The sequence below is a fragment of the Aquarana catesbeiana genome, linkage group LG13 (genome assembly GCF_042186555.1).
Source record: "Aquarana catesbeiana isolate 2022-GZ linkage group LG13, ASM4218655v1, whole genome shotgun sequence".
NCBI lineage: Eukaryota > Metazoa > Chordata > Amphibia > Anura > Ranidae > Aquarana > Aquarana catesbeiana.
This window is the reverse complement of record NC_133336.1, coordinates 229,184,572-229,199,056: the sequence shown is the minus strand read 5'-3', so window position 1 is coordinate 229,199,056 and position 14,485 is coordinate 229,184,572. Positions and strand designations below refer to the sequence as shown.

The following is a 14,485-nucleotide window of genomic DNA, read 5'->3' as shown; positions in this document are numbered from 1 at the left end:
TAACACAACCTACATCTGTTGTGGCAAGCTCTGTTACCCATGGATTCCTGAAGAACCCCAGGGATGGTGTTACCTTGCTAAAATAGTTCCTGTAATGGGAGTAGTTGGGGATAATGGGCAAGGACACCTACTTAAAGCTAGCACCCACCCAAGATACCCTCTAAAACATCTTGGAAAGAGAGAAATGTTCCTAGAAAAAGATATGACCTGGGCTTGGTTTCCTTCCTGGACAGGTTGGGGAATAGATCTGATGAAGAAACTAAATAACTACACCTCAATCATTGATGAGATCTTGGAAAAGGACTCTGATGACATCTCAAAATTAAACCTAGAAACCAGAGCAATTAGAAAACAACTAGGGTTACATGACCTGGCTATAGAAAGCATGAGTGCAGCCCTCACTGGCCTCTGTGAGATTACTGAGGACTATGAATGCTGCACTTGGATACACAACACGAGTATCGAGATCCCTGATTACTATGACATTATTGCACAACACAGAAAAGAGGTAAACAAGCTACAACAGGATGCAAGGGATATTGGGAAAACATGGGACCCTTTCTCTACCGGGTTCAGTTTGGGAGGTCTCACTTCATGGTTAAAGAACACTGCAATGACAATTTTTACCATACTGCTTTTCATATTGTTCTTGTATGCATGCTTCATGTTACTCAAATGCCTCTGCAAAAAGGGTAGCGAAACACATTCCGAAACCGTGAAGCTGACTTCCATTTCCAGAGATCCCACGGTATGGTACGAGAACCAGGGAAAAGAGGCCGAGGGATATGAATCCTTAAGGCGTGACAAAAAGGTAGCCGAGGGATATGAATCCTTAAGGCGTGACGAAAAGGTAGAATGACCATTTCGATGATATCGAATGGTCAAAGGGAGGATTGTAAGGAGATTCCATAATACATTGCATTATGATTGATTATTGATTTTACCCTGAGGATATATGTTCAGGTTTTGCTTATTTGCTTAATGATTAGAGAAATATCTTGGTATATGATTAGAGAAATATCTTGGTATATTTTAGTGAATATGACAGACTGAATCTTATGACAAGTATTACTTAATGACTGAATTATCTCACCCTGTCTGTCTATCCCTGTCTGATGCTTTCATCTTAGGAAACATCTGTCTGTGGTTTTTATCTCTGTACACTGTTGCTGGGTATGAGAAGGCCAACAGCAGCTAAAATTAGTTTTTTTTAGGAAGTTGTGGTTGGCCAACTCATGGTCAAAAGACGATGACAGAAAGTAAGGAATCAATGACCTATTAACTTGAACTAAAGGGGTCAACATTTTAATATTTAAGATCACAAGATGAAGACATTACCAAAATCACAAGATTAAGAAATTACCGAATAATATGCTAATGAACATTTATGTGTATCATTTTGATTGGCCCCCAAATTGGGGCAGAGTCTTGTAAAGACAGCATAAAACAGCGAATCCTAAAATAAAGAATTGTAATCATTTCAGCATACCTAGTGTGTGTATGTGTTATTGATTAACCGCCGGCGAGGACCTCCACTGAGCCATCTCCAAGAGCCTAGGCCACAAAGAGAAGACGAAGCACCTAACAGAGGGAATGATAAATAGATGGAAAGATTGGAAGTCGTTCAAGAGAACGATGAGATATGTGGAGGCGGTAGGAGCATAAGATTGGGTAACAAAACAATATAAAGCATCTGTGATCCTTCATCTGATCAATGCAGCCAAAAGTCAGATACCAAGACATTGGCAAGAAACATAAAGCCCCACAATAAAGCATTGGCTAGCAAGGGTAGAAGAGACATATAACATGGAATACTTGAGACACTGCGGAGAGGAGGGAATGGAGGGAATGATAAATAGATGGAAAGATTGGAAGTCGTTCAAGAGAACGATGAGATATGTGGAGGCGGTAGGAGCATAAGATTGGGTAAATAGGGAGAACTGGGGAACTGGGAGAAAGGGAAAGAAAAATCAGGATGGGGAGGGATTGAGGAGCGGGGGGGGGATTCATGGAGGGGTTGTAAAATGTATACATGAATTGTAATCATGTTGGAATTTACGGAATTTGTCTTTTTGTATGAGGATATAATCAAAATAAATAATTTAAAAAAAAGAAAAAGGCTTAGGCATGAAAGGGTTAAATGCTAACAGGTCCTATTACACTGTCACCCCCACCCACACATGACACGTTCACTTTTTGGACAGTCACACCCAGGCCACGCCCACTTTCTGGTGTAGCCCTTCCCCTAAATAGTCACACCCAGGCCATGCCCACTTTCTGGTGTAGCCCTTCCCCTAAATATGCAGACCCACCCACTAGCAACCACGATTTTCTCTTTTAATACCCTTGCTCAGCTAATGTGCATGTGCAGAAACTCGAATAGAGAGGATACCTGAGACATCCCAGGACACAGCATTTTTGGAAAAAAGTCTGAGATGTGGGATTGTCTGACGAACATTCCGAAAAAATATATTTCTTATCTTCCTAGTTGTTTATTTGGAGCAGAATTATACATAGGACCATGGGCGTAGCATAAGGGGTTGCAGGGGTCACAATCATAACCTCGCCCCTAGCTTCTGAGGGCCCCTGCAGCCTCCCTGTCATATTATCATATTGTCAACAAAGTCCAGCTCCGATCTGCCCTAGGGCCCCACAGCCATGCTCCAGTACTGGGCTTCCACTTTGCCTTCCACATTCCACACCCCTCTGTTCTCATTGGCTGGGAAGAAGCTGTGAGCCATTTCCTGAATGGAGAGGAGAACGGGTGAGAACAGCCTAAGATGGGGAAGTGTCTGGCAACATGGAATGGTAACCAAGCTCAGCGAGTTAAGAGGAGGTGAGTGCCGTCCTGTAGACATGAAACGACCGATGTCACTGGTGAGGTAAGACAGCGCTCAGTGCCTCCTAGTCACCAGCTGGGATTCTCTGTACTCCCCTACCCAGAAATGTCTGCTTACCCCACTTCCCTGCAACTGGGGAAAAGACACGCATCTCTGGTAAGTGACCTTCCCCCAACACCTGCCAACACTGACAGAGAAACCTTCAGTAATTGCTAAACCAAATCCCTTAACACCTCCTGAGGAGTCCCTGAGGGTCTGCAGGCTCCAGATTTTTTGCCACATGGCTTTGCCCCCCTATATCTAAGTTGCGCCCCCCCAAGCCCCCTGACCACCTCCTCAGCCCTGGATGCTATGCCTAGCCGCTGAGCTCCTTTACCATTACAGCGCTCTACACTGCTCCTCCTCCGCAGGGCTGAAATCACATTCCTTTACAACACAGCCAGTCAGCCATGATCTACACAGGGAGTATATGCCTACTGCAACTACACTGCCCTTATGACCAGAAAATTTCACAGGTCAGAAGGGTAACATAAAATCCAGATACACCCTGTGAAGGCTGACAGACTGTGTGTAAAGGAATGTGATTTCAGCCCTGTGTAGTGTTTGGGGGGGAGCTGTATACAGCGCTGGGATGAGAAAGGAGCTCTGCCAAGTGACCTGCCAGGGGTCCCTGTCCTCTGATTCTCCAGCGGTGATCCCTGTCCTCTGATGTAAGGGGGAACTCTGGGAACTCTTAAGCCCCTTTGAGTATCTTGGTGTGCGGTGGGTGTATCTGCACGCACAGTGGAAGTGGGGGGGGGGCTAGGTCAATTTTTGCATCAGGGCTCACATGCTTGAAGCTATGCTTCTTCATAGGACTCTATAGGTAGCTTTTTTTGTTCACAATAGATAGAGTCAGGGACAGTGTTTTAGAAATGTAGAATTTACCATCAAAGCCTTGATACCTTTAACTTTTTTAGGACAGAGTGTGCAAATCTATTTTACAACTGATAATGAGTTTAGCACAGTACAGACAGGGTTAATTATGGTAAACTCTTCACCCATCTCTTTAACATTACATAAATGAGGAAGTTAAGTAGAATTTTTAAGCAAGTAAAAATCTTCAAAATGTAAGCAGAGAAGTATTTTTAATTATTCTATGTGATTGGGAGCTTGTAAGAAAAAAAAAGTAGATGTTTTCCTACTGAAAATGTGGAAATATACTTCAACCTTTTTTTTTTCAGGGGGGCTTTATTTAATTTTATTTGCAACTTTGTTAATTGAGTGCGAAGTTAAAACAAATATCAGTAAACAAAGTAAACAAATAATGATAATAAAAAGATGGTGTGAAAATTCAAATTCAAGGAGCTATGCAGCAAAAAAAAAAAAAAAAACAGAAATGAAGTGATCAGGGAAAATGTGTGATAATGATGTGAAACAACAATAAAGTGCGCTAATTCAAGAAGCTATGCAGTAAAAATAAACAAATATGCATAAATGACTATCCCTAATATTAGAAAGAAAAAAGAAAATTCAGTAATATTCGATAATATGTGATATTAAGTGATAAAAAATCAAAGTAAACAGTTTATCTACACATCAATTATACACATTAATACTAATACTACTTGCTTATTAATTATTAAAATCAAAGTACACAGTTTATCTACACACACCATTATACACATTAATAATAATATTACTTGATTATTAATTTTAACTATTATTTTTTATGGTATATTCCCAATCCCAGCTTTGCACTTACCAGATTTTCCCATCATGAGTGCTGTGGAAAGAAAACACAAAATGTAAAGTTTCCTATATATCTTCTACATATCACCTATACCTAAGGAGCCCCCTCTTGCCTATGTAGACTGCTGAACAAGGTCTGTAAAAGACATGGATGAGCGAGTTTGGGGTGGAGGAACTTGACTGGCCTGTACAGAGTCCTGACCTCAACCCCATAGAACACCATTGGGATAAATCAGTGCCTGACCTCACAAATGGGCTTCTGGAAGAATGGTGGAACATTCCCATAGACACACTCCTAAACCTTGTGGACAGCCTCCCCAGAAGAGCTGAAGCTGTTATAGCTACAAAGGGTGGGCCAACTCAATATTGAACCCTATGGGCAAAGACTGGGATGCCATTAAAGTTCATGTGCGCGTAAAGGCAGGCGTCCCAATACTTTTGGTAATATAGTGTGGGAGGGGCTTTACAACCCCCTTTTGCCTGCCTGGAGCCCCTGCCATACTTTTGTGTTCCTCTCCCTTCTATCTGGAATCCCCAGTCATGTCAGCTGTATATATATTTTAGAAATGAGCTGAACTGGGAAAAAAGTGAGGTGAAGTAACAATCTAACTCAGGGATGCCTTGGGGTTTCCTCAGGAATGCCTTGGGGTTTCCTCAGGGATGCCTTGGGGTTTCCTCAGGGATACCTTGGCCAAATGCCTAAAAATTGCCCAAAAATTGTATACAAGCCAGTGGGTGGATGAAGTTTTTTAGTTACACAAAGCCACAGGTTTTCATGGTGCACCATTACAACCTTCTAACCACCGGCATCCTAACAACCAATGACACCATCCGTTAATATGGAGTATGTCAGTCGCCTGCACAGCATCCTGTTTTGACCCTCCCCTGCCCCTCTCCATCAGCTTTGGGGTCACATTAACAATAACTGATGGAGAAGAGAAACATTGGAATACTAGTCAGTCCCAGTGTGCAAAGATATATTTTTGGAAAAATAAATCACCTCTAACATTGGGTGTTCTATGTGTGGATGTTGCTGCATTATGTAAAACTATTAGAATAGTTTTTACATTTTAGAATGGGGTGTCTCGAGATTGTCCGTATTTTTTTAAAGGTTGAGAAACACTCAACTAACTTATTTCAATTATTTTAACCGCTTGCCGACCGCCTCACGCAGATATACTGCTGCAGAAGGGCTCGTACAGGCAGAATCACGTGCCTGTATGTTCCCCTTTAAGAGGCGGCCAGCGGGTGCCTGTGGCAAGCTCCGTGAGTCGGGTCGCGGGTCCCACGGACTCGATCGCCGCGCGGATACCCGTGATTGCCTCACGGGGAGGAAGAACGGGGAGATGCTAATGTAAACAAGCATCTCCCCGTTCTGCCTAGTGACAGTGTCACTTATCTCTGCTCCCTGTCATCGGAGCAGAGATCAGTGACGTCACACACACGGCCTTGCCCCTCACAGTTAGAAACACGCCCCTAGGACACACTTAACCCCTACACTGCCACCTAGTGGTTAACCCCTTCACTGCCAGTGTCATTTACATAGGAATCAGTGCATTTTTATTGCACTGATTGCTGTATAATGACAATGGTCCCAAAAATGTGTCAAAAATGTCCAATGTGTCCGCCATAATGTCGCAGTCACAATAAAAATCGCTGATCGCCGCCATTTAAAAATGCCATAAAACTATCCCCTATTTTGTAAACGCTATAACTTTTGCGATTATTGCGATTTTTTTTACCAAAAATATGTAGAAGAATACGTATCGGCCTAAACTGAGGAAAAAAAAAATAGTTTTTTATATATATTTTTGGGGGATATTTATAATAGCAAAAAGTAAAAAATAATGCGTTTTTTTCAAAATTGTCACTCATTTTTTGTTTATAGCGCAAAAAATAAAAAGCGCAGGGGTGATCAAATACCACCAAAAGAAAGCTCTATTTGTGGAAAAAAAAGGACGTCACTTTTGTTTGGGAGCCATGTCGCAGGACTGATTGACGTCCTTTTTTCCCCACAAATAGAGTTTTCTTTTGGTGGTTTTTGATCACCTCTGGGGTTTTTATTTTTTGCGATATAAACAAAAAAAGAGTGACAATTTTGAAAAAACAATATTTTTTTTCTTTCTGCTCTTAAACATATCCAATAAAAAAATGTAAAAAATCGAATTTCTTAATAAATTTAGGCCAATATGTATTCTGCTACATGTTTTTGGTAAAAAAAATTCCCAATAAGCAAATATTGATTGGTTTGCACAAAAATTATAGCGCCTACAAACTATGGGATAGATTTATGTAATTTCTATTTATTTTTTTACTTGTAATGGTGGTGATCAGCGACTTATAGCAGGACTGCGATATTGCGGCGGACAAATCAGAACCTAACTGACATTTTTTGGGAACCAGTGACACCAATACATTGATCAGTGCTATAAATATGCACTGTCACTGTACTAATGAAGCTGGCAGGGAAGGGGTTAACATCAGGGGCGTTTAAAGGGTTAAATGAATGCCTAACGTGTGTTGCTGTGTACTGTGTGTGCTGTTTTTACTAAGCGATATGCTTTGCGGGAAGTAAAAAACAGCACATTGCTGCTATCAGAAGAGAACCCTGTGTGTTTGTTTACCTACATAGGGCTCTCTTTAGTAATGTCTAGACCCAATCATCGTGTGCTGGCCACCAACCAGCGGCCGGCAGCTGCTGATTGGTTGTTGCTGCAGCCAATCGCAGCACAGCCGGGTGGCAGGGGAGCACGGGCTCCCTCTCTACCCCGACGCGTGGATCACGTACTAGGTACATGATCCAGTGCAGAGCGACCACCCTGCCACAGCATATCGAGGGCTGTCTTTCTGAGCGGGCACACCTGGGCACAGCCCAGGGGCCCCAGATGCACATGGGGCCCCATCAGGGCGGATTGGATCTAGAGCGAAGGCATTGGAATTGCCTCCGCTCCGCTCGCTGTAACACACAGCCCACCTCCTCCTAACCCCGCGCCTGTGATAGACAGAATGCGGGTCCAATGCTGGGATGTGTTCTGTCTATCACAGGTGCGCGGTTAGGAGGAGGCGGGGCTATGTGTGACAGTGAGTGGAGCTGAGGCAAGTTCATGTAAGCTGTAACAGCGGCTATCCGCTCTGTGATCTCCGGCTCTCCTCTTCCTTCCTCTTCCATGGTGAGGCTGCAAGGGGCACAGTGAGTCTGCAATGGCGGCACAGTGAGTCTGCAATGGGGACACAGTGAGTCTGCAAAGGCGGCACAGTGAGTCTGCAATGGCGACACAGTGAGTCTGCAATGGCGGCACAGTGAGTTTGCAATGGCGGCACAGTGAGTCTGCAATGGGGGTACAGTGAGTCTGCAATGGGGGGACAGTGAGTCTGCAATGGCGGCACAGTGAGTCTGCAGTGGGGGTACAGTGAGTCTGCAATGGGGGCACAGTGAGTCTGCAATGGCGGCACAGTGAGTCTGCAATGGGGGTACAGTGAGTCTGCAATGGGGGCACAGTGATTCTGCAATGGGGGCACAGTGAGTCTGCAATGGGGGCACAGTGAGTCTGCAATGGGGGCACGATGAGTCTGCAAGGGGCACAGTGAGTCTGTAATGGGGGCACACTGAGTCTGCAATGGGGACACAATGAGTCTGCAATGGGGACACAGTGAGGCTGCAATGAGGGCACAGTGAGTCTGCAATGGGGGCACAGTGAGTCTGCAATAGGGACACAGTGAGTCTGCAATGGCGGCACAGTGAGTCTGCAATGGCGGCACAGTGAGTCTGCAATGGGGGTACAGTGAGTCTGCAATGGGGGGACAGTGAGTCTGCAATGGCGGCACAGTGAGGCTGCAATGGGGGCACAGTGAGGCTGCAATGGGGGCACAGTGATTCTGCAATGGGGGCACAGTGAGTCTGCAATGGCAGGACGGTGAGTCTGCAAGGGGCACAGTGAGTCTGCAAGGGGCACAGTGAGTCTGTAATGGGGGCACAATGAGTCTGCAATGGGGACACAGTGAGGCTGCAATGAGGGCACAGTGAGTCTGCAATGGGGGCACAGTGAGTCTGCAATGGGGGCACAGTGAGTCTGCAATGGGGGCACGGTGAGTCTGCAAGGGACACGGTGAGTCTGCAAGGGACACAGTGAGTCTGCAATGGTGGCACAGTAAGTCTGCAAGGGGCACAGTGAGTCTGTAAGGGGCACAGTGAGGCTTCAAGGGGCACAGTGAGTCTGCAATGGGGGCACAGTGAGTCTGCAAGGGGCACAGTGAGTCTGCAAGGGGCACATTGAATCTGCAAAGGACACAGTGAGTCTGCAAGGGGCAGAGTGAGGCTGCAAGGGGCACAGTGAGTCTGTAAAGGGCACAGTGAGTCTGCAAGGGGCACAGTGAGTCTGCAAGGGGCACAGTGAGTCTGCAATGGGGGCACAGTGAGTCTGCAAAGGGCACAGTGAGTCTGCAAGGGGCACAGTGAGTCTGCAATGGGGGCACAGTGAGTCTGCAAAGGGCACAGTGAGTCTGCAAGGGGCACAGTGAGTCTGCAAGGGGCACAGTGAGTCTGCAAGGGGCACAGTGAGGCTGCAATGTTGGGCACGGTGAGGCTGCAATGGGAGCACAGTGAGGCTGCAATGTTGGGCACAGTGAGGAATTATACCTTAATTCTTGAGAGTAGGTGTAAAAATTGGGACAGGCTTGTAGGGGCCCCAGGGCATTACTTTGCCCAGGGGCCCATGATGCTGTTAGGATGGCCCTGAGTAGGGATGAGCTTCGAGTTCGAGTCGAACCCATGTTCGACTCGAACATTGGCTGTTCGCAAGTTCACCGAACAGCGAACAATTTGGGGTGTTCGCGGCAAATTCGAATGCCGCGGAACACCCTTTAAAAGTCTATGGGAGAAATCAAAAGTGCTAATTTTAAAGGCTAATATGCAAGTTATTGTCATAAAAAGTGTTTGGGGACCTGGGTCCTGCCCCAGGGGACATGGATCAATGCAAAAAAAAGTTTTAAAAACGTCCGTTTTTTCAGGAGCAGTGATTTTAATAATACTTAAAGTCAATCAATAAAAGTGTAATATCCCTTTAAATTTCGTACCTGGGGGGTGTCTATAGTGTGCCTGTAAAGGGGCGCATGTTTCCCGTGTTTAGAACAGTCTGACAGCAAAATGACATTTTGAAGGAAAAAACTCATTTAAAACTACCCGCGGCTATTGCATTGCCGACAATACACATAGAAGTTCATTGATAAAAACGGCATGGGAATTCCCCAAAGGGGAACCCCGAACCAAAATTAAAAAAAAAAAATGACGTGGGGGTCCCCCTAAATTCCATACCAGGCCCTTCAGGTCTGGTATGGATATTAAGGGGAACCCCGGCCAAAATTAAAAAAAAAAAATGACGTGGGGTTCCCCCTAAATTCCATACCAGACCCTTCAGGTCTGGTATGGATTTTAAGGGGAACCCCGCGCCAAAAAAAAAAAAAAAACGGCGTGGGGTCCCCCCAAAAATCCATACCAGACCCTTATCCGAGCACGCAACCTGGCAGGCCGCAGGAAAAGAGGGGGGGACAAGAGTGCGGCCCCCCCTCCCTCCTGAACCGTACCAGGCCACATGCCCTCAACATTGGGAGGGTGCTTTGGGGTAGCCCCCCAAAACACCTTGTCCCCATGTTGATGAGGACAAGGGCCTCATCCCCACAACCCTGGCCGGTGGTTGTGGGGGTCTGCGGGCGGGGGGCTTATCGGAATCTGGAAGCCCCCTATAACAAGGTGACCCCCAGATCCCGGCCCCCCCCCTGTGTGAAATGGTAAGGGGGTACATAAGTACCCCTACCATTTCACGAAAAAAGTGTCAAAAATGTTAAAAATGACAAGAGACAGTTTTTGACAATTCCTTTATTTAAATGCTTCTTCTTTCTTCTATCTTCCTTCATCTTCTGGTTCTTCTGGCTCTTCTGGTTCTTCTGGTTCTTCCTCCGGCGTTCTCGTCCAGCATCTCCTCCGCGGCGTCTTCTGTCTTCTTCTCCTCGGGCCGCTCCGCACCCATGGCATGGGGGGGAGGCTCCCGCTCTTCTCTTCTTCTCTTCTTCTTTTCTTCTTTTCTTCTTTTCTTCTCTTCTTCTCTTCTTCTTCATTTTCTTCTCCGGGCCGCTCCGCAATCCATGCTGGCATGGAGGGAGGCTCCCGCTGTGTGACGGCGCTCCTCGTCTGACAGTTCTTAAATAACGGGGGGGCGGGGCCACCCGGTGACCCCGCCCCCCTCTGACGCACGGTGACTTGACGGGACTTCCCTGTGGCATTCCCCGTGACGTCACAGGGAAGTCCTGTCAAGTCACCGTGCGTCAGAGGGGGGCGGGGTCACCGGGTGGCCCCGCCCCCCGTTATTTAAGAACTGTCAGACGAGGAGCGCCGTCACACAGCGGGAGCCTCCCTCCATGCCAGCATGGATTGCGGAGCGGCCCGGAGAAGAAAATGAAGAAGAAGAGAAGAAGAGAAGAAAAGAAGAAAAGAAGAAAAGAAGAAGAGAAGAAGAGAAGAGCGGGAGCCTCCCCCCCATGCCATGGGTGCGGAGCGGCCCGAGGAGAAGAAGACAGAAGACGCCGCGGAGGAGATGCTGGACGAGAATGCCGGAGGAAGAACCAGAAGAACCAGAAGAGCCAGAAGAACCAGAAGATGAAGGAAGATAGAAGAAAGAAGAAGCATTTAAATAAAGGAATTGTCAAAAACTGTCTCTTGTCATTTTTAACATTTTTGACACTTTTTTCGTGAAATGGTAGGGGTACCCCCTTACCATTTCACACAGGGGGGGGGCCGGGATCTGGGGGTCACCTTGTTAAAGGGGGCTTCCAGATTCCGATAAGCCCCCCGCCCGCAGACCCCCACAACCACCGGCCAGGGTTGTGGGGATGAGGCCCTTGTCCTCATCAACATGGGGACAAGGTGTTTTGGGGGGCTACCCCAAAGCACCCTCCCAATGTTGAGGGCATGTGGCCTGGTACGGTTCAGGAGGGAGGGGGGGCCGCACTCTCGTCCCCCCCTCTTTTCCTGCGGCCTGCCAGGTTGCGTGCTCGGATAAGGGTCTGGTATGGATTTTTGGGGGGACCCCACGCCGTTTTTTTTTTTTTTTTTTGGCACAGGGTTCCCCTTAAAATCCATACCAGACCTGAAGGGTCTGGTATGGAATTTAGGGGGAACCCCACGTCATTTTTTTTTTTAAATTTTGGCCGGGGTTCCCCTTAATATCCATACCAGACCTGAAGGGCCTGGTATGGAATTTAGGGGGACCCCCACGTCATTTTTTTTTTTTAATTTTGGTTCGGGGTTCCCCTTTGGGGAATTCCCATGCCGTTTTTATCAATGAACTTCTATGTGTATTGTCGGCAATGCAATAGCCGCGGGTAGTTTTAAATGAGTTTTTTCCTTCAAAATGTCATTTTGCTGTCAGACTGTTCTAAACACAGGAAACATGCGCCCCTTTACAGGCACACTATAGACACCCCCCAGGTACGAAATTTAAAGGGATATTACACTTTTATTGTTTGACTTTAAGCATTATTAAAATCACTGCTCCTGAAAAAACGGCCTTTTTTAAAACTTTTTTTTGCATTGATCCATGTCCCCTGGGGCAGGACCCAGGTCCCCAAAATCTTTTTATGACAATAACTTGCATATAAGCCTTGAAAATTAGCACTTTTGATTATTCATGTTCGTGTCCCATAGACTTTAACGGTGTTCGCATGTTCGAACGAACTTTTTTCCTGTTCGCATGTTCTGGTGCGAACCGAACAGGGGGGTGTTCGGCTCATCCCTAGCCCTGAGTATATCTATGGTGGGCAGTCTGCAAGTTTTTACTTACTGATTAATACAAGTTTGTGTTTGTTGTGTGTGTTCTGTGTGTTATGTATTGAGTTATATGTTCTGTTTCCTCTGTGTTATGTACTATATTGTGTTGTATGTTCTGCTTGCTGTGTGTTATGTATTGTGTTGTATGTTCTGTTTGCTGTGTGTTATGTATTGTGTTGTATGTTCTGTTTGCTGTGTGTTATGTATTGTGTTGTATGTTCTGTTTGCTGTGTGTTTTGTATTCTGTTGTATGTTCTGCTTGCTGTGTGTTATGTATTGTGTTGTATGTTCTGTTTGCTGTGTGTTTTGTATTGAGTTGTATGTTCTGTTTGCTCTGTGTTCTGTACTGTATTGTGTTGTATGTTCTGCTTGCTGTGTGTTATGTATTGTGTTGTATGTTCTGTTTGCTGTGTGTTATGTATTGTGTTGTATGTTCTGTTTGCTGTGTGTTATGTATTGTGTTGTATGTTCTGTTTGCTGTGTGTTTTGTATTGTGTTGTATGTATGTTCTGCTTGCTGTGTGTTATGTATTGTTTTGTGTGTTCTGTTTGCTGTGTGTTGTGTATTGTGTTGTATGTTCTGTTTGCTGTGTGTTATGTATTGTGTTGTATGTTCTGTTTGCTGTGTGTTATGTATTGTGTTGTATGTTCTGTTTGCTGTGTGTTATGTATTGTGTTGTATGTTCTGCTTGCTGTGTGTTATGTATTGTGTTGTATGTTCTGTTTGCTGTGTGTTCTGTATTGTGTTGTATGTTCTGCTTGCTGTGTGTTATGTATTGTGTTGTATGTTCTGCTTGCTGTGTGTTATGTATTGTGTTGTATGTTCTGTTTGCTGTGTGTTATGCATTGTGTTGTATATATACTGTGTTTGCTGTGTGTTATGTATTGTGTTGTGTTTGCTGTGTGATGTGAGTGTTTTGCACTTTGTGTTGTGTATGTTTTATATTGTATGTGTGTTGTGTTTTTTATGTGTGTTATAGTTCATGGGTCTCTTTGTTGGTGTAACACACAAAATTCTCTCAGCTGAAACACTGATAAGATATAGAAGAAATGTCTTTGTACTTACACAGGAATATGATGATGACGAAGGTAGACATGGTGGCCGTGTCCAGCAAGCTCTGAGCTTCTGTCAGTAAAGCAGAAGTTATGACTCTTCTAACTTCCTGAGCTTTATACATAGGAAATATCATAATTTCTAAAACCAAGGCAGAGGATATTATTCAAGAGTAACCCTGGGGGGGGGCACGGGGGGGGGGGGCACAGACACATGACAGAGTCACCCACATTCTCTCTTCCAAGACCCAACTGAATCAGGGCAGAAAAATTTAAATAGTAACACTTTAAATATGAAATTGAAAGATGTACTATACAAGAATGTTTTTTTTTCCTTTTTTGTGTATTTTATTGTGTTATACAAAAAAATAAAATGCATAATGAATAAGGTAAAAACACAAATATATTCTTTTGTGCTTTATTTCCATATATTGTCATTTATTTGTATGTTTAAAAAAAACAAATATTAGGAATAAGGAAAAACAATATTTTTGTACTTCATATTTAGTATTTTTGCCTCTATTTTTTTTTAACAAAAAAAAAAAAAAAGAAAGAAAAGAGTACATATAAATAGTTAAGAGCCATTTAAAGTCTATGTAACCCCCTAACAATGAGCTTTTCTAATTGACTCTCTTTTGTTCTGTTAAGTATACCACTAAAAGTGTTTTGTTATATCTGTGAGATCAGGTCAGAAAAATACCTGTTGGATCTTTCCTTTGCCTTGTGTGCACTCAGCAGTATTATCTCAAAATGTTTTAATTCAACCCTCCCAGACATACAATTTAAAAACTATTTTAAAGTATACTAAACCAAGAAACACACATAATATATATTGCATTAAGATATATTGGATTATATATTGGATATAATATAATATATTAATATATTGGATTATATATTGGATATATATTGCATTAATATATAATATTTTTGGTCATAGCCCTCTGACCCTGAGAGATATGAACCACATAAACACGTCACAAGACTAACAACATAAAATAGACCTGAAGTGTGCCCTGGCCTGCTGTACGGTAAGCCCAGGT

At 44.4% G+C, this 14,485-nt stretch overlaps 1 protein-coding gene across 1 annotated transcript in view; it reads right to left on the bottom strand.

The window, feature by feature from the left end:
* Positions 1–13,579, bottom strand: part of LOC141116685 (high affinity immunoglobulin gamma Fc receptor I-like) — a 64,036-nt gene extending 50,457 nt beyond the window's left edge. The window contains exons 1-2 of the mRNA XM_073609076.1: positions 13,456–13,579; positions 4,585–4,605 (exon numbers count right to left, since the gene is read on the bottom strand). Coding sequence (XP_073465177.1) covers positions 4,585–4,605; positions 13,456–13,579 — 145 coding nt within the window. The remainder of the gene's footprint in view (positions 1–4,584; positions 4,606–13,455) is intronic.
* Between the last annotated feature and the right edge of the window lie 906 nt (positions 13,580–14,485).